This window comes from Heloderma suspectum, chromosome 15 (genome assembly GCF_057233095.1).
Source record: "Heloderma suspectum isolate Gila_16-S chromosome 15, 16-S_ref, whole genome shotgun sequence".
In the NCBI taxonomy this organism is placed as follows: domain Eukaryota; kingdom Metazoa; phylum Chordata; class Lepidosauria; order Squamata; family Helodermatidae; genus Heloderma; species Heloderma suspectum.
Window position 1 is genome coordinate 3394501 of NC_139472.1, and position 24304 is coordinate 3418804.

Below are 24304 nucleotides of genomic sequence, written 5' to 3' on the forward strand. Positions count from 1 at the left end.
ACCTCCTTCCCTGGCGCCTCGAGGTGTTCTCTTTCTGCTGGGCCTGAACTGCCAAATGGCAGGGCATCTATAGAGAAGCATCCCTCTGTCTCAAGGAACACCACAGTGCCAGCTTTGGCACACGGAGCATGGACCAGTGCAAGCATGCGCTAAATACCGATGCGCTGAGAGAGACGGGGGCCTGCTGGGCCACCCACAGTGTGAACTCTGCGGTGGAGTCAGATCATAATATGGGGGTTGGGGGGAGAGAAAGAGGGTGAGGGAAGAGAGGAGAGGGAGGAGCAATTCAAAGTAGTTCAGCTGTGGGTAGTTTTCCCCCTCTCTTGAAACAGACCTTGTGCATAGCGAGTTCTCCTGTTTCTTTTCACCAGCTAGATTAGTTGGTAGGTTTATAGGCTTCTGGTTGGTCCTTTTGCTTTGTTTTGAGAACCCAAGAAAGGTCCCTAGTGGATCAGACTAAAAAATCCATCTAGTCTAGTATCCTGTTTCCAACAGTGGACAGCCACATGTGTTTGGGAAGCCCACCAGCAAAGCAAGGCATGAATGCAAAATCCTTCTCCTAGCATTCATTTCCCCAACTCCTGGTACCCAAAGATACCTCTGAATGTGGTGGTTCCATTCTTAGCTGTTACACTTAATGGCTGCTAAAAGGTTTTCTTACCATGTATGTTGATGCTTTCAAACTGTGGTGCTGGAGAAGACTCTTACGAGTCCCCTGGACTGCAAGGAGGTCAAATCAGTCAACCCTAAAGGAAATTTACTTGCTTGCTTCCTTACTTGCTTGTTTGCTAATTTACTTTTACTTATTTACTTCTTTTCTTACTTATTTACTAACCTACATTTATAGACTGCCTTATCTGCTAAAAAGCTATCAAGGCAGCATACAGCCATTTAAAACAAGAAACCCTTGAAAACAGTGTTTGTTTTTTTAACCCCACAAGAACTTTAAAAACAGTAAAAACATTAAAACGACATATTTTAAAAGTCTCAATGGAAAAGATGCACACGTCTTAAGAACATCAGAAGAGCCCTGCTGGATCAGACCAAGGGTCCATCTACTCCATCATTCTGTTCACACAGTGGCTGACCAGCTGTCGACCAGGAACCCACGAGCAGGGCATGAGTACAACGGTCTTCACACTGCATCTTTTGGACATGAGGACATCGTAGCCCTCTTCAGATACCCAAAGGTTTGTAATGTAGAAGAGTTGGCTGGGGGGCAGGGGGGTGCATGTGCGAAGAAGCCTTGGTCTCTTGCTTCCCAAGAGGGCCAGAACAGATCTAATGAGCTTCAGTTACAGGAGGGTAGATTTCGGCTAAATGTTAGGAGCGACTCATTCACAATAAGAGCTGTTTGAAAATGGAACCAGTTACCTGGCATGCTCATGGTGAGCTTTCCCTTGCCGGAGGTCTTAAAGCAGAGACCAGACAGCCATCTGTTGGGATGTTGTAGTCTAGATTTCCTGCATCACACAGGGGGTTGGACTAGATGACCTCCGAGGTACCCCTCCAACTCTAGGATTCTGTGATCTCCTCTCCTCTTTCTCTCCCATCCTCAAAAGATTCCCATTTCAGTAATTTGATAGCTCCCTGCAGAATGGAACCTCTGGAGATTTTTGAAGATAGATGCAGCGGGGTTTTGTAATCAGAAGCCCACTTTTGGGATTGAGATTGTTCCACTCAATTGAGACGTTTATTTCTGTATTTCTCCATTTGTCTTCAACTGAAAACAGGATCTCAGGGTGCTAGTGACAAAAAGGTGATGGGGCAGATTTGGAGGGGGTGGGCTTGTTAGACATGGAAGCTGGCCTCTTATGAATAAAGAAAGAAACTGCACAAATTTATTTTTCGACAGGGTAGGGGTTGGGGGAAGATGACAACAGAATGTCGAAACAGCGGAGGACAGGAATGCGGCATGGATGCGTTATTTCCCCCATTTTTAATGTTATAAAAAATAACAAAAAAATGGGGCCCCTGCAGAAAGTGGGGTGGAAAGTTGATCTGAATAGAGGCAGCGGCTGGTTCTGTGCTGACTTGTGGGAGGTCGCATTCGGGGCCTCAGGAAGATTCCTGCTGCAGAGACGCATTCCACATCGGCTGCTGGGCCCAGATGTTTCCACACGGCATTTCCGACGGAGAAATCCTTTGCAGCCACCACTAAGGTTTATTTATATATTTAGTTGTTCCATTTATATCTCCTCCATTTCCCCAAAGACAGCAGACATGCCTCCCTGTTTTATTCTCACAACAACCCTGCAAGGTAGGTGAGGCGGAAAGTCAGCAACTGGCCCAAAGTCACCCAGTGAGCTTTGTGGCCAAGGGGTGTGTGTGTCTATAATCCTGGTCTCCCCAGTGAGTCGTGATGAATGTAATATGTTAATGGTTGCCATTGTGAGTCATGATGAATGTAATATGTTAATAACGCTTTGTGTGAAGAAGGATAGACTGGCTGCACCAAGCGTCAGAACTGCCTGCGGAGTCCGAACAAGGTGGTTCCTTGTAATCCAGCATCCTGTTTCCAATGGTGGACAGCAAGCTGGTGCTTGGAAGCCATCAAGCGCAGTGTGAGGGCAGAATCTTCCTGTTGTTTGCTCCTCGTACCTGGTACAGAGTGGTAGACTTCAGGTGCTATTTATAATACCTAATTGCTGTGGATAAATGCTATCCATCCCCAGCCCCTGCTGTGAATTTGTCTACTCCTTTCCAGCAAGCCCTCAAAACTGGCGGAGGTCGCTACAAATAATACGTGCTTAGTTTGAGCCCTAAAAATTCTATCGTTTTTAAATCCCGAGGAGTGGTAAGGTGCATCACACATTAGAACTTGAACTGGGAAAGACCTGGGTTCGAGTCTCCACTCAGCCACGAAGATCGCCAGGACGTGGTCTTGGGCCAGTTATTCTCTCTCAGCTTTAACCCACCTCACAGGGGTGTTGTGAAGACAACATAGGGTCCCCATTCTGCATGTCACCCTGAGGGCTTTGGAGGAAGCGTGGGATACAAATGGGCCAGATAATGCGGCAAGAGTGCCTCTGAGCACATGCCAGGTTAGATGGTGTGGCTGCTAAGCATGACTCTTGTCTAGCAGCCTTTGCGGAACAACCCATCAAACGTCAGCTCCTGCAAACTTTCCTCCCTTTGCAAATGTGGCCTTGTGGACAAATTTTCAAATTGAACTGGTCTCGCAATTGTCCTGGCTCCCTCCCACCTCCCTGGGGAATTCTGGGAAGTTCAGGAATATGTTGAGACAAGGGTTTCTCCCCTGCACCAGCTGTGGGCAGGCAGCGGGTATGCAATGGCACTTGGACACGCTCTATTTTTGTGTAACTTCACATGTTCCAGAGCTGAGCTTTGGAGTTCCACATTGGTCCTGGGACGATGGGTGGTGAACCCGAGGGGTCGGTGAGCAACATCCAGTTGGGAGCTGCAGGGAGACAAGGAGAAATAGACGATGCGTACCGCCACCTGCTGAAACAACTCAGTTGAGGGTGCAGAACCTTGGCCCGCCTGGGCTCTCAATCTGGCCCTCAAATTGCAGATGCTTGTCAAAAACAGATCATGCCACCTCTGTCCATGGGACCCTTTCCAGCCCAAACAAAGCTTCTCTTTTCTCTTTTTTTCTCTGTTCAGCTTCGTACCCATCCTTTCGACTCTCACGCCCACGCGAGTCTGGGCCGTGTCTCGACCTGTTCGGAGCCCTCGTGGCAACCTGGGGACCTGAGACAACAACGGAGGGCCAGGGAGCCCGAGTGGCGGATTGGTAACCTGCCAAGTGCATGGCGTAAGAATGTCAGAGGAGCCATGCAGGATCAGATCAAAGGCCCATATCATCCAGCGCCTTCTTTCCCCACTGGATGCCCCGAGGAGCCCACAACGAGATGAAGAAAGACATCTCTTGCTCTTTGCCCCCGGTATCGGGTACTTGGAGGCATGCTGCCTCTATGCATGAAAGTTTTGCTTAGCTGTCAGTGAGCCAGCATGGTGTAGTGGTTAGGGTGCTGGACTGGGACTAGAGACATCTGGGTTCTAGCCCCCACTCGGCCATGAAGCTCACTTGGGTGACTTTGGGCCAGTCACTGACTCTCTGCTGCACCTACCTCACAGGGGTGTTGTGAGGATGGAGTGGAGAGGAGGAGGATTATGTATGCTGCCTTGGGCTCCTCAGAGGAAAAGGGATATAAACATAACAAACAAACAAATGGAACCTAAGAGTTGATTTGTTAGATCAGCTGCTTGTCTAGAAACCACCCCAGTGAGTATGTGGCTGACGGGAGAGTTTAAAAGACAAGAGCTCTGCCAGATCAAGCTTGGAATGTAGGAATGGGAAGCTGCCGTATAGAAAGCCAGACCAGTGGTCCATCTAGCTTCGTGCTGCGTACATGAGCAGCGTCCTCCTGAGTTCCAGATAATTGTTGCTACCAGCAGCCGTCCCAGCAAGCTGTACCAAGGGAGAGGAGTGGGAGAGCAGGGCTGTTCCACCCGCCCTGCTGAAAGGCTGTTGAATATCTTCCTCTTCTCTCCCCATCCCGCTTTCCTTGTGTGCCATGTCTTTTTAGATTGTAAGCCTGTGGAAGCAGGGACTGTCCTGTTAATTGATTACATGTAAGCCACTCTGGAGCCTTTTTTTGGCTGAGGAATGGGATAAAAATACTTTAAAATAAATGAATAAGTAAATTATGGACTTTCTCAGCCCTACCCAGCGATGTCGGGGATTGAATCCGGGACCTTTGGATGCAAAAGCAGCTACTCCGCTGCCAAGATGTGTCCCTTCCCCTAAAAATCAAATTAAGATCCTAGTCCTCATGACTCTGAATAAAGGGCTAGTTTTAAATAGGAACCTGCCTGCTACCAAATCAGACTGGTTCATAAGAACCTAAGAAAAGGCCTGTTGGATCAGACCAAGGGTTCTTCTAGTCCAGCATTCTATTCACACAGTAGCCAGCCAGCTGTCTGTGGGAAACCCACAAGAAGGACAAACAGGTTCATCCAGCTAAGCATTGTCTACTGAGATTAACAGCAGTTCTTTGGAGTTTCAGGCAGGCCTTTCCCAGTCCTCCAGGGTGTGTCGAGGACTGAACCTGGGACCTTTCACTGAGCTGCAGCCCTTCCTGAAAGATCGACTTCTGTCGTCCCAGCCTACCATCCTGTTTCCGACAGAGGTCAGCCAAAAGCCTATGGAAAGCTCACAAACACCTGTCTTTTGCAGGTAAACTGCTTCTGACCATGGAGTCTCCAGCCCTAGCTATTAAGGCTAAGAAGAACACAGAAGAGCCTTTCTGGATCAGGCCAAAGGTCCATTTAGTCCTCCGTCTCACATCCACCAGCAGGCAACTACTTGCCTCTGGGAAGGCCACGAGGAGATCATAAAAGCCCCACCGCTCTGTGCTCCCCTCTTTTTAAGGGGTAGAGTGCCACCATCCAGGGAAGCCCCATCTGGCCATCAGGCTACCAGCTGCCGAAAGATCCACCCTCCATAGTCTTTAAAAAAAGGCACCACACACCCAACACAGCATTAGCGAAAGATCTCTTTCCCTTTTCTGTTTTCCTTGGAGCGCCGAACTCTGGCCTCCCCGGCCACTTAGCAGGAACTGTTGGCCTATGTCCAGCAGGAGCAAGAGAGAAGCATCCAGCAACTCTCTTGGGGGGGGGGGGGTGAAAAGAAAGGGTGAGTGCACTTTTTACAGGAAAAAAATAAGTGTTTCCCCCCAGCCCCCCTGTCCCACCTGGCTCATTCTTGTCTCTTACAATATAATCAGCCCTACTCAAGAGAGGCAAAAGAGGCTCCCTCCCTGAACTGAGAACCGTGAATTGGCTATCCCGAGAGAGAGAAAGAGAGAGGAGGAGGAGGAGGAGGAGAGGAGGGGGTTGATTTACAAGGAGCAGAGTCGCTGCCTCTTCTTTCTGAGCCTCGCCAGCAACCTTGTTCTTAGAGTTCAGAATTCTGCTCTGGAAAAGACACATTCACGAGCCGCAGCGGCTGTGATGGAAGCTGCGAAACGCTGACAGCGAGAGTAATTCTCATTTTTCACTTCCACGTTGTTGTTTTTCTTACCGCTGCGTTTTGCTCCAGAACTTTTCCCTGTACTTTAACAGATCCTCTTTTCCTCTTCGTGTTTGTTTTTAGCTCCAGAGTTGATCGATCTGCGGGTTTTCCCGGCGGCGCGTGTCTTCCGGATCTCTTCCATGCTGTCGCTGCCTTTCACGGTTGTCTCTCTTGCTGCGTTTTGCCTTGGCAATGTTGAGAAAGACAGAAAATTATCTTTGAACGGACTGGACGTTTTGACCCCTTTGGAGCTCTGGTGCCTGGTTTGGAAATAAGTTATTTTTCTCCTCTCTCTCTCTCCCTCTATCTCTACCTGCTAAGAAGAGAAAGTTTTCTTGAGGTTATAAGGAATTGTATTTTTCTCCCCCCTCTCTCCTGCCTATTCCTCCCTGAATGTTTGGGATGGTCTGAAGCAAATACAAACCCATATTTGTATTATTGGAATAATAATTCCCAGCTTATTTGGAAACCCATCTGATTCTGGACTGTGGAAAGGATCATTCTTCGTGCTGGTATACTGGATAAGCTGGTTGTTGTTTTTCCCTTGGAGAAAATCATCATCACCAAGAAACTTTTTTCTTTAATGGAATAACACTCCAGTTTATTGAATGGTAAGTAACCATTTTTGGTGTCTTCTCCGATCCAGTTTTCTAACCTGTTAGGCTCCTTGTTAATCCGAGCAATTTAGCTGCCCGACAAAGCGTTCTGTGCGATCTGAAAGCTTGCTGATTCCTCCGGCACGCTGGCGGAAGCAAGTTGTTATGATAGGGCCAGTTACCTAAAATGCAGTATATAAACCTATCCAAAGAACGAAAGAAATGCAATGCTAGCAGCTGCTTTTTAAGATTTGTGCTGGTTGGGGGTGAGAGGAGAAGGGTGTTTTTAAATAATGACTTTAAAAAATCCTTAATCAGAATGCACATTTGATTTTAATAATGGCTGTTCTCCACGTTCTAGCCCACAGTAAAAGCTTTCACACATTCGCTTGTGATGGTTCTTTATAAACCTGATTCAGTCTGTATAACGTCTGTACAAACAGCAGCAGCTCAAATGCCCCATCAGGATAGAACATGGCGATGCGAAGGAGGTCAAAGGGTACCTTTTGCTAGACTAATTTAGGACTTTTTCCAATAATTAAGGAGCAATGAACATGGTTTAGCACTGATCCTGCACCCAGCAGGGAGCTGTGTCCAATTCTCTGTTTCTTACAACAACAATTTTCAAGTGTATCCTGAATTGTAACCGCCACAACCCAATGGAGAATTTCACAGAGCAACTTTGTGCCTGTTTTTCTTGTGTTCAATGGGGCTTACTTCTGAGTCAGTTAGTTTAGTGTTTCAGCCATAATCCTGCGTATGCCTATTAATTTCAGTAAGCTGTCACGCAAACCCATTCTGTGTTTGGTTGTGGCCACTGTGTCAACTGGCCCTCTGGTTGGTGAAGAGGGATGCCATCTTCAGGGATTCGCAGAAAGTCTTCAGTTAGGCTGTTAAATAGCTTCCTGTTCTCCTGGGGTGAGTAAACATCCCTTCTAAGTGACCATATTGGGTGGGGATGGGAAGTAGCATTTGTTAAGAGGAAAAGAATGAGTGTTTAAGTTTTCCTTTCATGCTATTATTTAGGCATGTAAATAGCTTCCTACTCTCCTGGGGTAAGTAAATATCTCTTCCAGGTCACCATATAGCAGGGTGGGGGAGGGATGAGTAGCATTTGTTAAGGGTTAAAGAATTAAGTTGAAGTTTTCCTTTCACGCTAGCAGTTAGGCTTGTAAATAGTTTCCTACTCTCCTGGGGTGAGTAAATATCTCTTCAAGGTGACCATATTGTAAGGAGGGAGCATTTTTAAAGATAAAAAAATGAATCTTTACTATTTCCATTCATGCTATCAGTTAGGCTTGTAAATAGCTTCCCAATCTCCTGGGGTGAGTAAATATCTCTTGTAGGTGATTGGATTGAGGGGTGGGAGGAAGAAGCATGAAGAGGGAAACAACGAATTTTTTACGTTTTCCTGTCATACTCTCAATGTACCACAGCTTCAAATGTCTAAGATAGGTGTACCAGCAGGCTACTGGATTTTTTTACAGAATCATTTACAGGGTAAATGTGTACCCACCAGCAAACCCCCCCCCCCTTGCATATCTGTGATAGGTGCCAGCCGTTACAACGCTGTGGCAATTTTTTCTCCTTCTCTGCCACCCTTGAGGGGGCTGCATTAAATGGAAGCAAACCTGTCTCTCTTTTCTTTCCCATTTATCAATACCAGATTGTTACGCTTCTATTCCGACCCCCACGCGCGTGCACACACACACACACACACACACACACACTTTCCTCCCCTTTCTCCCTGCTGTGATTGATGGTTTGAAAGATGAGAAATCATAGCAAATATAAATCAGTTACAGATGAAACAGGAATGGAGCAGTATGTGTGTGCGCGATAGCTTTGGAGTCATTAAAATATTCCCCCCCCCCTTACCCTCTCTCTACCACAAAAGAAAAGAATCCATGAAGAATTGTATTTTGGAAATTTCTTTTGTGTGTGGATTCTCTGATCTCCTTCCTATTTTTTCTTACCAGTTATTAAAGGGAGAGAATAACTGAGCTGAGAGAGTTCTGAAATTAATTAATTTGGGTGTATTGGGGCAGGGCGGGGCGGGGGGGTGAAAAAAGAGAGGTTTTTGAAGAAAGAGAAGCAAAAGCAAATTTTCCTGTTTCAATTAAAAACAACAAGAAGGCAGAACAGAAAAGTTAAAATGTTCCACATGTTGGCACATAAGCCCTGATTAAAGTAGACCTACTGAAATGAATGACACTTCAGTTACTAACTTGTCCCATTCATTTCAACATGTCTGCTCTAAGTAGGACTTACATTGGATTTTACCCATTGAACTGCATGCTTAGAAATGTGTCTTTTTACTGCTCTGGGGGTGGTTTTTAAGCCTGTTTAAATGCCACTGTTTCCATTTTCAAAAAATGGCATTTACATCCATGCGTGTAAAGAAAAACATCCAGTGTATGTGTCTTAAGGCGTTGCAAATTGCTTGGTAATAAGAATATGCGTTCTTGATGGCTTTCGCTGGCTGTTAAAAGCTTTATGTTTGCTTTGAGCTGCATTTCTGTCTTTTGCTGTTCTGTGTGACTGCACACATTAAATATATCGCTTATGGTCATCGTTTCATATCCCCTGAATATCAAGGTGATGTTTTTCCCAAGCATGATTTTGATTGTTGTTGTTCAGACAAGGCTTTGCTACGGCAGGTCACATAGCTCATGAAAATCCCAGTTTTAAAAAAATTAAAATCAATTAAAATAAACTTTCTGTAGATTTGTATTCATTGGGATCGACTCCCAACCACTGTAGAACAGAGTGAAAATTTTGTTGAGGGGAGAAAAACAATTATCCCAAATTTGGGGCAACTTTCCAAGAGTCGAGGGAAATCCAAAACCTCTTCCCTGATGCTGAGCCTTTCTCTATACAAGGAATTTGGTGAAAATTCACTGAAGAATTCGGAGGTTCCAGAAAGTTGTTTTTTTTTGGGGGGGGAATCACCCTCAAAAAATTTTTAAAAATTTGCTCCATGTAATTGCCCATAGATGAACAATAATGTTAAATGCATCTTTTGCTTGTGTAGGAGATAGACTATAAACGTGCCATCTAGCTTTTGGAGAAGGTGATGTACCACATACAAAAGAACCAGCTAAGTTGGTGATGTGGGACGGATTTGCAAGTGGACATGTTCTGAGGATCCCCAGTGGGATCTATTTGGACCCCTGAGGGGCTGAATTTGCCCCCCGAACCTGGGGTTCTGCACTCCTGTGTTGGAGTCATCAAGCCAGCAGGTGGTCCAATTTTGATATTCTTGCAGAACATCCAAAAAGATCAGATAATTTCATTTTCTCTTAGCATCATGGAATCACAGATTTGGAAGGCATAATTGAGTCCAACCTCCACTGCTCAGTGCTGGAATTCCATTTAAGCATCCCTGACAGATGGCCGTCAAGTCTCTGTTTGAATACCTCCAGGGATGGAGAACCCACCACCTCCCTAGGCAGTTATTTCGATTATCTGGCCACTTGGACCATTAGGAAGCTTTTTCTGATATTCATCTGAATTCTGCCTTCTTGTACCTTAAGCCCCCTATTTTGTGTCCTACTGTCTTGGGTGGCAGATTGCGGCCCTCTTCTGTGCAACAACCCTTTAGGGACTGGAAAATGCTACCAATCTTCTCTTCTCAAGACTAAACATACCAAGTTCTTTCCATCTTTTTTCTAGATGAGGGGGTCCCAGTGAATGTACCTAGCCCCCAAATTCAGGGCCAACCCTCCAGCCACTTCCAAATCTGTATGCCTTTAAGGGGATGCAGCGATTGTCCCAAATGGGCAAAATGTCCTTACATGTCTGATCATATTAATTTTGCAAAGCAGCGGGTATGTGTGTGTGAGGAGGGGGAATGAGATACATCCAAAAAGAATAAGGAGTGAGTGAGGTGCTACTATTCAGAGTGCTGTGATCCTAAATGCATTTCCTTGTAAATTAAATCTGTTGGCTTCAGCAGAATTCTTGTCCGAATTGGGAAGTCTGGGAGTTTGATGTCTTTTTTTGCTAGGGGCTATGCAAGGTTTGGAGTTTCACAGGGCTCTTTTCTGAAGCTGCATGGAAAGGCAAAGAAATCTCAAGCCTGTACAAAGCACGAGTTGCAAGGAAGTAACAACATTTGCACCTTTGATCGTGGTTTCTTTGCAAAGTTCAGTGATGAAGGATTGAAAACATTTGCATCTTACAGCTCACCCTGCATGTGCAAGGCTGTGATAATGGTACAGAAATCCTCGTTCTTGATTTGAAAGAAGTGTCTCGTGTGTGGTGTGTGTGTGTGTGTGTATCTTAAAGGTGACAAATGTTCATCCCCAGATGTGTCGTTTCATGAAAGTGCTTCATAGATTCCCTTTTTAAGATGATGGTACAGAGACTGGAAATTGAATGGTCAAACTTCAGCAGGAACTCAACTCTGTATTGCAGTGGCCTCCAAAGTTGCCTGGTCTCACCTACCAATTTCCTTTCTAGTGGAGTTCTTTTGGAATTATTGACATGGAATGTGCTGTGTGTGTGTGTGTCTGTGTGTGTGTGTGTGAGAGAGAGAGAGAGAGTTGCTTTTAATTTCTGGCCAAAGTTTCAAGTCTTGTTCAAAAGAAGGTTTAGGGGAGATTGTTCTAAGGTTCTTTAACACGGTTCACCTTCCATGATTCCTGCCTGTGAGGCCTGCCGAGGGAGTTTATTCGATGGCCCCTGTGAAGTTGGACAAAATTAAATGCATGTATGTTAAGGGAAGTATTCAGTAAACAATGATTTCAAATTGTTGATTGATTTATTTTTTGCTAGCGGATTTGGGGGTGGGGCAGAATTAATCCAAGGTTTTAGGTACAAGCTGACTCAACTCTACTGTGTTAATTGAACTGCAATAACTCCTGCCCTGGGATGCTGTACTCACAATTAATAAAGTGGATTAGAATCCCAGTTTTGCCCATAAGCAAGCATTGGAAAAATTCCACCCCATGACCACGAATTGTGGGATGACCACCCCATCCCACAATTTTTGTGTGATTGGCAGGGTGCAAAAAGAGTGTTCAGTCAAAGGGGCAATTAATCTGCTGTAGCTGTCTCTGTTACCTATCAAATGCTGTCAAGTCCTAATGCAATTGCATGTCACCTCTTAAAGACCATCAGGTATTAAGTGCCATTTCATGTCATCTGTCAAACACTGTCAGATCGTAATGCCATTGCATGTCACCAATTGAATACTGTCAGGGATTAAATGCCACTGCATATTACCTGTCAGATACTGTCAGCTGGTAAATGCGATGTCATGTCACCTATCAAATACAGTCTGGTATTAAATGCAATTGCATGTTGCTTGTCAGATACTGCTAAGTGCAAAATGCAGTTGCGTATCACCTATTCACCACAGCCCAAGAGCCTCAGATATGAATATACACTCCAGTTCTTTACCAGAGATTGTCCCTTTTTATGGCCTCTGCCTGCCCTGGTAAACCATTGTTCCCATTCCTGGCTTTTGGGTAGCTATGTTGGGGCTGTCTCCTTAAAATGGAGCTCACAGCCTCTCTACACAACAGTCCACTCCTGGTTGCCTTAAACTCTTTCAGCAGTATCACCTGGGTGAGAGGTGGGATAATTGTGTTGCTCTGATAAGTAAATCATGGGGAATCAGAGATCTGTGCCACTCTATGGCAAACCACCCAGAGATCTACTAGTGGATCCAGATCTACCCTCTGCCTCTTCCTGGCTGGAGAGAAGCTTGCTTCGAATGGCTGATAACCAATTATTATTTAAAAAAAGAACTAATGCTTTCCCAGCATATGTTTAAGCTAAAGTACTGTTAGGAAACAGCTGGACACAAGAGACTGAATGAATGCAGCTCACAGCAGTCTTAATCCTTGGGGTGGGGCAGTATAATAGTATTGCAAATCTGCCCCTCCTTTGTGACCTATTTTTAGGGTAAACTCGAGGGGGACACACCACAATTTTGTGTTTACAGCCTTATTTGCAAGGTAACAGCCTCTTTCAGCCCAAGGGCTGAATTCCATTTCAGAGAAGCTCTCGTTGGCTGCATTCCAGTGGTGGGCGGGCCCAGAGGAAAAAGGGGTGGGGTGAAATACCCCAAATACCAACTTTTCTTAACTTCAAGCATTTCCTGCCAGTAACTCAGCAGTAACCTTTCAGAACCGGGGAGGGGCGGGGGGACTCCAGAGAAGTCACCAATCACCAGACGATTGGGGGAAAGGGGATGTGCCCGAAGGAGAGGGCGTGGCCATCTGAGGAGGGCGTGGCCATCTGGAGACATTTGGTCCCCAGATTTGCCTTAAAGACTAACAAATCAATTCTGGCATGAGCTTTCACAGGCGCTGTTCACTTCATCAGATGTGGGAAGCGTTCACCTCAAATCAATGAAGTTTGGGGATCTAAATGATAGAGGGAGTTATTGATCTGAGGCTAACGCACCATGCATCGGATGAAGTCCAGTGCAGTCCACAAAAGCTCATGCCAGAATAAATATCATAGTCTTTAAGATGCCACAAGCCTCTTTTATGCTTTTTGCTGCAGCAGACCAACATGGCTGGGAAAAGGGAATACCTGTCGCCGTTTGGATATCTGTACGAGTGTTTTCATTTACAGGGAAATGAACCTGCGATGCAAGCAAATTCTTTGTGTGTGTGTGTGTGTAGTGTTGCATTGAGTCTGGGGTCTTATAGACAGAGGTAATTATCTAAGGGGACTGCCTTTCCCAAGACTTTGCTAAAGCGGGAGACCCCTCCTACCAAGGTCCAGGCTTTGGAATTCTCTTTTAACAGCTCTGCATGTTGAGCTTGACTGTCTGTGGCTCTTTGCCACCTGCCAAGGTTCTTTTTCTCTGTAGATCTACATCCTGTCTCTCTAAGCGACATTTCTCAGAGAAGACGGTAATACGCATGCTCATTTGTTCTTCCTTTCTTAAAAGCAGAGGGCCTGTTCCCTCGATTTTTGTTTTGTAAGACGCGGGGTGGGGTGGGGGTGAAATTAACCACCAATTCATCAAGAGGTTCAGTTCCATCTCCTGTGGGTTGAATTGGGATAAAGGTTTTCTTTTAAAAAAATGAATTCATCATGCTACGTAAGTTAATCGGCTTACCCCAAGGCTGTCCTCCAGAAGTTTTTGGATGACAACTTGTATAAGCCCTAGACAGCACGGCCACAGTCAGGGATGATGAATGTAGTAGTCCAAAACATTTGGAGGGCCCAAAGTTGCCAACATCCAGCATATTTATTCATTTAAATAACTTTACCCAGCCATTTATTTAATGATTTATTTATTGAAATGGCTTACCCGGTACCAGGATGTTTGTGTTATTATCAGTGATTACTGTTTTTTGGGTGGCCGCCATTAAGCATGTGATTGTCCCTGTCTGTACTTCCTGGCTTTCGTTTCTTTTTGGACTCACTGTTTACAATTCCCCCCCTAACCACGTGTGTATATATCCTCTCAGGAGAATGCTCCATGCACCCCTGATGAAGCGTAGTCCACAAAAGCTTTTATGCCACAACAAATCAGTTAGTCTTTAAGGTGTCCCCAAGACTTTCTGATGAACTGGCGTGTTTGAGAGTCGTTATGTTCAATCCATATGTAGAAATAATCGGGCTCCCAACTTGGTGGCCGTGCCAGATTGAGACATTGGCCCACGTCCTGAAAATCAACAGCTCTGACTTCATGACTTGTCTAGAAACACAAGGATGAGCTTGTGTGTGGATGGGTACTTTTCATTCTTTGGTACACTTGTAAACTGTTTGGCGTGTGTGTGTGTGTGTGTGTATTTCCAATTCAGAAACCAAGTGCATTTCAAAAGGGAGGGAAATACACTATTCCCCATTGCCATTCTGGCTTGCTAGGTCTACTGACTGGGCTAGCAAAGCTGTCCTCGAAGCCTGCATGGCCAAGGTTTGCACCCACAATCCTGAGCCCAGGTGTGATAACTTTGGGTGTTCCATGCCACTGCCCTCTTTTTTTCTCCCACGGCGAGCTTTAGGCTTTCCTTCACCTCATCGTGCGGGTCTGAGCTCGTCGGCAGAGCAGGGAGCTTTGATAAACAAGGCGCAGGGGAAGAAAAAAAGAGAGATTTGGATGTGGTGATGGAGGCCTGTTGGTGGATTTTCCGTCTTGGCCTCTGTTCAGCTGCAGTTGGGCAAGCAGTTTTGTCTAAACATGCCAAACGGGTACCTGGTTTGATCTCGTCCCCGATAGGAGGCTGTTTTTCTGTCTGAATCTGCCTGTGCCATGCCGCTGTGCGTGAAACTCTCTCGGGACGACAAGTCTGTGTGGCAATTTTCCATGGGCCACTTCGGATGCAAGAGGTTGCAGATTTAACACAAAACCCAATGGGTGTGAGATTGCCCAGGTAAAAAGGATGTATGAGTCCTTTTCTTAAAAACAAAAACAAAATACATCTGTAAACTTGCAAGATGCATACATTAATGATAATACAAAATATTAACTCATAGAATCAAGAGCAGTCAAACAACTCACAGGGTATTCCATAACACTGACATCTTATAATATAATGAACTTCATGGTGCTGCTAAAAAAACCAACAGTATCTTTTCTTTATATTACGGAGAGAAAGGATTGTCTTAAAATGGTTTCATTTAGTATTCCCATCAGATCAAAACCATTTTGATCCTTTCCTATGCCAGTTTTCCCCAACCTGGGGGCCTCCAGATTTTCAGACTACACCTCCAATCAGTTCCAGGTCCATTGGTCAAGACTGATGGGACTTGCGGTCCAAAATATCTAGAGGTCACCAGGCTGGGGAAGGCTTCTCTAATCAAATTGATTTTCTATCACCCTCCTTTAACTTGAACATTGTGCTGCTCATAATTGTTGGAAAGTCTGGTGTGACTTACAGCAGAGTTGCCTTATAAAGAGAAAGTGTGGCAACACAGCCTTTAGCATTAGTGGCAATAAGCGCAATGGATTGTGGACCTAACAACGCTGTCAACATTTGAATGGGTGGTATATAGACGCCACTCGCAAATGGATACTTGCATGGATATTTGGTCTGTTTTTATTGAAGTTTAATTCTTAGAAAGCTACATTTTCATGCATATCCATCACCATCCTTTCACGATTGGTGCTTTGATTTTTGTTTACTCTTTACCATCCATCAATCTGCCAGATGACACTGCACGCCGTGATCCCTTTTGCCAAGCTGTATCCTAGAACAACTTGCCCATCTTTACTGGATTAGCTGCCCTTGCTCACCTCAATGTTGAGTCTGCGGGAGGAGACCAGTCTAGTCCCAGTCGTGGCCGGGTAGACGCCCCCTTCTCAGATCACTCGTCACCAAGCGTCTCCTAAACATTTTGCTTTCCCTCAGCAACCCTGACCTTCCCGTCTCTTTGGATGAGTGTTCCTGCAGTTTCCCATGCAAAAAAGTGAGTCCTGCATGAAAGAGTCCTTCGTCTGGCATCTTAAAGACTGAGAGATTCAAGGCACAATCGTATGTATGTTTAGACAGAAAAAAGTCCTACAACACCCAGCATCTCCCAGCCAGCCATGCTGGCTGGGGAATGCTGGGCACTGTAGGACTTTTTCTGTCTAAACATGCATAGGATTGTGCCCTTATTGTGACAAAATTAGCAGTGTTTTGGAATCTCAGGTCGGGGGCCAAACCTCAGCCTCTGAATACCCCTGGGCTTCCCCAGAAGGCCGTGCCCTCTTTCCTCAACCACCCATCAGTTGGTGGCTTGCCATCTTTTTTGCAGTCCCCCCCCCTTCTAAAAGGTTGAAATGCCTCTCTGAAGGCTTAGCTTCCATCCATAAGAGCTTTAAATGAAAATATGCTAGCATTTTGGTCTGCCCCTTTTGCCTCTGGTCCCGCCCACCACTAGAATGCACCCCCCCCCCGAACTTCTCCAGAATTGAATTCAGCCCTTGGTTTGTGAAAGAGGTTCGATAGCTCCAGGCAACTTTGTCAGATGCGTTAGGAGAATCCTCTTGATGGTAAGAACAATTCGACAACAGGACCCATTCCCTCAAGTGGTAGGTTCTCCCTCGCTGGAGCAGGTTGGAGATGCTTCAGCATCCTGCAAGGGGGAGGTGGACTAGTTGACCTCCAAAGTTCCCTTCTGACTCTAGGATTGTACATACAGTGCTGGAGTGTGTAGTTAGGGGAGGGAGTGTAAGAAAACATTATGGTTTCCCCCTTTGAAAGGAGTCAGGCTTTCAGGCAACGCAGAACAGCTGTTGGCCGGAGGAGAAACAGCTGGCGTTGCATCTTACAGATGATGTAGACAGAGGTTGATGTGCTTCTGTGACTGGGGCGGATCAGGGTCAAGGAAAGACCAGAGGGCCTTGGTGGTGATTCTTTTAAAGAACAGCAACAACAATAATGAAATAAAAACATCTGTGTTATTGTCAAGATGTTGACATTTCTTATAATAAAGAAGTGGGGGTATTGTGGAAAGGATTGGAAATATTTCATTCCGTATTGGAACAATCTGATATTTTCTCTTTCATCACCCTGACAGGAACACATCAGAAGTAAATTAGCTTTTAAAAAAATTAAAGGAGCCCACCAACAAATCAACTAAAGCCTTAGTTGATTGATCGACCCATTTTAAAGCTTGCAGCCGAGGTTTTGAGGATGGGTAGCTTCGGAATTTAAATGGCTTCCTTCATGGGGCCAGCCTCTGTGGGATTGGACTGACATTCCTTGCAATAAATGTGTAAAACATGAAGGCAAGAGTCATGCCCCTAAAACACTCAGACTTGTACTGGAATTGGAAGCCGCAGTTGGCCACAGACTTTCTTATGGGCAAATACTTTACGTTTTGCTTTCTAAGGATCTTCCCATGGTAGATCTTTAATCTGTGCGTGTAGGGCAGCCTCCTGCAACTTGGTGCCCTCTGGATGTTTTGGACTACAACTCCCATCAGGCCCAGCTAGCATGGTCAACAGTCATGAATGCTGGAAGTTGTTGTCCAAAACCTCCGGAGGGCCCCAGGTTGGGGAAGACTGTCTTAGACCAGGAGTGGGCAGAAAGTAGATCTCCGGATCCAGATGTTTCAGACTACAACTCCCAGCATTCCTGACCATTGGCCATGCAGGCAGGGGCTTCTGGGAGTTGAAGTCCAAAACATCTGGAGAGCTACCTCCCATCCACCCCTGGTGTAGAGTGTCAGCTTGAAGATTTCCCAGTTGATTTGAGAGGGTGATGGTGCATGCTGGCGAAAAGAGCTTGACTGAGCCGTTTCTGCAGATAAAGCTGCCACTAAAGGCACCAGAACAGCTCAGGATGGTTTTTCTCTGGTCAGCTGGCAACCCTAGAGAACAGTCCTCTTGCACAGACAAGTTTCTTTTGGACTAGAATTGTCAGATCATCTTGTCCGAAAGTGACACCTGCTGGTCACACTCTACATTTCTGACCATTTATTCCATTCTAGTTTCCAGAGCTGAAATCGACAGTAAATAAAATAAAATAAAATAAAATAAAGCGGGCCTTTCTTTGAAGGTCGGTTTTTATTGTGCATTCTGCTACGGCTCTTCTAAATTGCTTTTTGCTATTGCTTGATAGGTTGTTCCTGTTTTTTTTTTTAATCCAGTCTTTAAAAAAAATGTGTTGTATTATACTTATTTTATGTATGTCGCCTTTGTGTGCTTTTTGTAAAACGGTGGGGTGTTTTATGTATGTATGTATGTATGTATATATGTATTTCTATACCACCCAATAGCCGAAGCTCTCTGGGCGTAAACCAGTAAATACATTGACTGATTTATAAATATAGAAAAATGCCAATTTGTGTGAACTGATATGCAATTCCAATTACAAATGCACTATGAAACAGAAGAGACTGATCCATAAGGCTAAATATCATCGCTAATTTGTTTTTTAAGAACACACGCACACCAATAAAAAAATCAACAATTGTGTTGACGTATGAATCGCTACTGACTGCTATGAGTTGGAATCAATGTCCTTTCCCAACATGGGTCCCTCCAGATGTTTTGAACTACAACTTCCATCAGCCACGGCCACCATGGCCAAGGATAAGAGGCAAGGGGTGTTGTAGTCCAAATTATGTGAAGGGACCCTGATTGGGTAGGCTGGAACTTAGATGGCATCTTGGTAAATGGGGGAAGGTAACATATACATGGTGGGAGTCAAATTTCAAGTTTTTTTGTTCTGACACTTTCCCCCCTCCTTGCGCCCCAGTTCTAGGGCTTCATCGGAACAGGCCACGATGCTGAGGTACCTGGTGGGTGTCCTCTTTCCGGCCCTGATCCTGGCCGCACCGCCTCCCATTAACAAGCTGGCCCTGTTCCCGGATAAGAGTGCCTGGTGCGAGGCAAAAAACATCACCCAGATTGTTGGCCACAATGGGTGCGAGTCCAAATCCATCCAGAACAGGTACGGGCCAGGAAACCTTCCCTCTTGTGGCCAAAACTCCAGATCTCCTTTGGGCTGACATAGCCTCTTTTTCAGCCCCAGCATATTCCAGATGTGTATTTTGTAGCACTGTTAGGAACACAGATTTGGGCGATTTGGGGGCTGGTATGACCATTAGAGCTGCCAACCAACTAGAAAGAAAAATGGTCTGGTTTTTTTCAGGCTCTGGCCAACAAGGAGGTAAGCATGTTTTTCCTCCGTCAGCTTTTAAAAATAAATAAAAATAAAGGTGGCTTTTGTGATAGGCTCTGTTCCCATCAGGGGCTTCACCTCCAAATCTCCAGTTGATTCCCGTAGTCATTGGTGGAAGGAAGAAGGAAGGAAGGAAGGAAAAAGGAAGGAAGGAAGGAAGGAAGGAAGGAAAAAGAAAGAAAGAAAGAAAGAAAGAAAGAAAGAAAGGGCATCTCCTTCAATATGATTATGCATTTCCAATACGATGGCCTTGTAGGCCCCTTCCAACCCTACTATTCTATGATTCATTTACGATTTATACATTTCCCGATTACTCTAACATTAGAGAACTGTAAGTGGCTTATGGAAATTGTTGCAATAGGGAGATGCCCCCAGTATATAGGTTTATGGTCCGTCAGTGGCTATTAGACATGCTCTCCATGTTCAGAGGAAATCTACCTATTTTGGGAAACCACAGCGGGGGCAGACCTGTGGCCCCAAGTCCTGCTTGCAGGGCTTCTGTGTGGCCATTGTGGGGACGCGGGAGGAGATCAGCCTTTGGGCTGATCCAACAGGGCTCTTCTGGTGTTCTTAAAATAGCATCAAAAATGGCTTCGCTGATTACACTTGGCCCATGCTCATTTAATCAACTAAATCTTGACTTGATTGATCTACCAACAGACATTTCAGCCTTATTTCCGCCACCACACGTCCCGCTCTGTATTAGCTCATCTCACCTGCTCCTCATTCCTTCCTCATCTTTCGGCTTTCCTCTTTCCTCCGCAGGGCATGCTTGGGACAGTGTTTCAGCTACAGCGTTCCCAACACCTTCCCGCAATCCACGGAGTCTCTGGTGCACTGCGATTCCTGCATGCCAGCTCAGTCCCTGTGGGAAATTGTGAGTGGCTCCGCCTGGCAAAACGGGTTCTCTTAATGGAAAGAGAGAGAGAGAGAGCGAATGGCCTCTTTGTGTGATTGTCTGTCTCCCTGTGTGTGTTAGTCTATGTGTGTGTGTGTTTCTCTCTCTCTCTCTCTGTTTCTCTCTGTGTGTGTGTCTGTCTCTCTCTGTCTTTGTGTGTGTGTGTGTGCATGCGCACATGACACAGAGAGCGAGAGAGAGAGAGGGAGAGCATAGTAATTTAAAGGCGCAGGAGAGATCTGTGGCAGCAGCAGCAGTGCCGGGGAGAGGGAGCGGGGAATTCCATGTATAAGAAGTAGCGAGGGAGAGTTGGCCAAGATGATGCATGGAAGCTGTTCTAGATTTTGGGATTTTTGTCTCCTAGGTAGGTGTTTGCATTGCAACTGCACACTGCCCAGAACGAAAGATCATTTGACATACACGCCCCGGGGGAGTGGCTTCCCGCTCTCTTGGTCACACCGGGGGAGTGGCTTAACACTGTCTCGGCCACGCTGGGGAAGTGGCTTCACTCTGAGGGTAGTGAGACTGAGAGAGCTACCACTGGTCAGAATAGATCATGCGGGGCTAAATGAGGGGTACTGAACTTCTTTCACCTTGAGGACAGAATTCAGTGTAGGAGAAGCTCCCTGGGGCCACGTTCCAGGCAAAAGAGGCAGGACCCCAAATACCAGCGTACTGTAGCTGAAAGCTCTTACAGCCAGGAACGAAGCCTCAGGAGAAGCATTTCAGAATGGGGGACAACTGCACAAAAGCCAGGAGACCGCCCAACGGCTGGTGGTTGGCAGGAAGGGGGCGTGGCCTCCCGGGGAACCCGGGCAGGCTGGATTTGGCCCATGGCCCTGAGGTACAACACCCCTGGGCTGGGCGGCTCGCTGACCTGCCCAGTTCTGCTTCATGGGTTCTCTTCCCTCCGCGGCTCCCCCCAGGTCACGCTGGACTGCCCCAGCAATGAGGATATCCCTCGTGTGGACAAGCTGGTGGAGAAGATCCTGCACTGTAGCTGCCAGGCCTGCGGGAAGGAGCAGAGCCAGGAGGGGGCGCTCTTCAACGTCTATCTGAACGCCGAGGAGAACCTGCCGGCCGAGGGCCCCAACCCTCACCCCTACGGCCACCGCCAAGCCGAGGAGCTCTCCAACCACCGCCACCGCCAACACGAGGAAGAGAACGCCGACTGACCTCCGACCTCCCGGGACTGTCCCACCAGCCATGGCCACCCAGCCTATTCTTTCTCTCTCTCTCTCTTTCAAATTCCCACCATGCTTTGCTCTTAGCGACATCGTTGGGGGAGGGGTCTGCGCCAAAGCCGGACCTTGACGGGGAAGCCAATAGGATGCTGGGATACCATGACAGGGCAGAGAGAACCAGGGGCTGGGAAGGGGCTTCTTGGGTTCCTGAAATTGCATGCTGCAAGAATATATTTAGGGGGTGAGGACTGGGGGGAAGTGACTCGCTGAGGGAGGCGCCTTGTGGGGCCAACAAAGTGTGTGGGGCTCTTTCTGAGGTCAGATCATTTGAGGTGAAACATAGAGCAGAGGTGGATTCTCGGCTGCCACTTTGCCACGGGGACACTTTTCTGGATGGAGACCCCCTGGCTCCGATCTCGACCTCGGGGAAGCTGAACTGGGCTGGACACCTTGAAAAGAGAAATTCCCCCATGTTTGGTGCCGTCTGCTGTTGATTGGGCCAAAAAAAGATGGATCTTCTGGGGTGAGGCCTACCGTGTCTCCCAGAGCATGTTCCAGGAGTGTTGTGGTCCGACGCCACATCCCGAGAAGAGAACTTAAATAATAATAATAATAATAATAATAATAATAACTCAGTTCTTGAAAGAACCCCATTCAGCACTTGATGGCTGAAACCTGACAACGAGAGCAACTCTACCCTGCAGATTTCACCCACTTTACCACTCGGTCCCTCTCCCTGGGGGATGCTGGGAATTGTAGTTCTGCGAGGATGGGCTTGGAGGGGTGTGTGTCTCTGATGGAGTGTTCCCTGGGGAAGAGGAAATGGCTGTTGAACTTGTAGAATAGACTTGAAACGCTCTTTCTGTTTCCCGCCTCGAGAACGCTGATGTTAAGAGATCCCAACTATGTTTGGTTGGAAAGTACGTTTTGATCGTCGACAAGTTTTCTTAGGCTTTTCTGTCTTGGAATAGCCACATCCATCCATGCATGAGACGAATGCCTAAGGGGGTTCTTCTAGGGGCATGTGAGAATTGCCCAAGGCTACATCTGTCTAGCTAACTTAAATGCGGTCGGAAATACGGATATCCCAAAGCGCCCCAAAGCCCACAACGGATGTGTTACTGCACTCTCCTGTGTGTGCAAAAAATCATGTCTGATGACAAAGTAGCATCATAGGTGTATCACGCAAGACCCAAATGTACAACGCTTTGCCATTTATTGGCAGCACCTGATGGAGTGCCAGTGAAACGGGATGTTACCGGATGCCCATAGAATTTGAGTGGTAGGTGGCAATATTGCAGCCGAAACTCTCCCCACGACCCGAGTTTGATCCCAGCGGAAGCCAGGTCTCCAGTAGCTGGCTCAGATCGACTCAGCCTTCTGAGGTCGGTAAAATGAGCACCCAGCTTGCTGGGGGAAAGGCAGTCACGACTGGGGAAGGCAATGGCAAACCACCCCGCTATAGACTGCCATGAGAACGCCAGCACAAGCGGCGACCCTCTAGAGGTCAGCAACGACCCGGTGCTTGCACAGGAGGAACCTTTCCTCTCTTCTAACGGCTTATGAGTGCAATGTAGTTTTTGGATCGTTTGTTGGGGCGCATCCTCTACTAGCCCTATAGTATTAAGTATTTGGATTTCTTGTTAGATATACATGAATTTGGTGCCTCTTATTTCAACATTATACATATGCAATTTAGTTGGTGGATCTTTTCGCGTTGGGTTCCCATTAGCTTTCAAGCACTGTATGTTTGGATCTCATGTGAAATACATATGATTATACTTTGTAATCAAAGATACATATGCTTCCCCCCCGCCCCCAAACCAACTGGAGTGCAGTAATACATCAGTCGTATTATCCCTCAACCACCTTTGGTAGCCTTGTCTGAATGGCCTTTGCAAAAGCCTTCTCTGGGTTCAACCGTGGAGCGGTTGGGACAGATCGTGTCCCATTCTCTCTCTGACATTGTGGGGAAGAGTGTGTCCCACGCCCCCCAGAATGCCCTGGGGACCTCCAGTTGTGTCACAACATGGCCAAGGCACTGATAACTTGAGTGCTTAGATGGCCATCTGGAACGGTTGGGTAGGATGGGCTGTTTGCACCCTGTCACTCTGGATTTCTGGACCATGTTTTTAATTCTGAGCAGCACTTTAATAAACGGGGGCAGGAAGGGAGCAAAATGGAACCTTTTGGGGGTGTTGGGGGGGTGAAAAACGACGAGTTGGATCCATGTGGGTCCCATTCAATTCAATGGGACAAGCTGATCATGACTTAAGGCCTGCCGATTTCACTGGGAACGAAATGCAGCAAACCTAGGCTGCAATTCAAGGCCCCCTTCTGCATCTGTAAACTCCACTGAACTCAATGGGGCTTAATCTTGAGTAGCTAGGTACAGGATTGCACCATTAAGTCAGGATCCAACCCAAGGTGGGCAAGGTAACTGGTATGAAAGGGTGGTCATATTGTCTGTCTGTCCTTGTGTTTTTTTTTTTAAGTCTTAACCACTGATCCTTTACAGCGGGACTTGACCTCTGTTGTCTAAGCCCTCTCTCCTTGTTCCAAACATGACGGAGGCTTATAAAGCTTGTAATACACGCACGCACACACTCACGCGCACTCACATAAGTGTACATACATTTTCATCTTTGTAGTGTTCTTGGTTTTCTGCCCCCTTAAATAAATTAGATCTAACCTCTCTGTTCCACATCATTTGATGGGTTTATGCCAGATGAAAATGATAGAGCAAAGGCAATCTTTCAAAATGGAACTTGGGCCATGTGGCCTCACCTAGACTCCTTTCAGGGCAGCCTCCAAGGTGCCCTGCCCCTGCCCCCCAACAAAAAATTAACACATTTTCTTACCGGCCGCTGGGATTGCTGTGAAACTGGCTTCTGTTGGGGTTGAAAACTGTGGGCTCAAAGGAGTTGTTTATTGTACCGGGGCTAGGGCGTATGCCGGAGTTTGTGAAATCTGTTCGGTCTGTGTTTCACAGATAGTCA

General features: G+C 46.4%; 1 protein-coding gene across 2 annotated transcripts; it reads left to right on the forward strand.

The window, feature by feature from the left end:
* The first annotated feature begins 5046 nt into the window (after nucleotides 1–5046).
* NBL1 (NBL1, DAN family BMP antagonist) lies at nucleotides 5047–24010 on the forward strand. 2 transcript variants are annotated; one of them, XM_084822110.1, is made up of 5 exons: nucleotides 5047–5203; nucleotides 6122–6651; nucleotides 18798–18992; nucleotides 19989–20100; nucleotides 21048–24008. In XM_084822110.1, exons 3-5 carry the CDS (start codon nucleotides 18826–18828, stop codon nucleotides 21294–21296), a joined length of 528 nt encoding a protein of 175 aa, XP_084678236.1. In that variant the 5' UTR covers nucleotides 5047–5203; nucleotides 6122–6651; nucleotides 18798–18825; the 3' UTR covers nucleotides 21297–24008. The 2 variants fall into 2 exon arrangements, with proteins under 2 accessions (XP_084678236.1, XP_084678235.1); XM_084822109.1 differs by lacking the exon at nucleotides 5047–5203 and adding an exon at nucleotides 5822–6008 and having other exon boundaries at nucleotides 21048–24010.
* The last annotated feature ends 294 nt before the right edge of the window (nucleotides 24011–24304 follow it).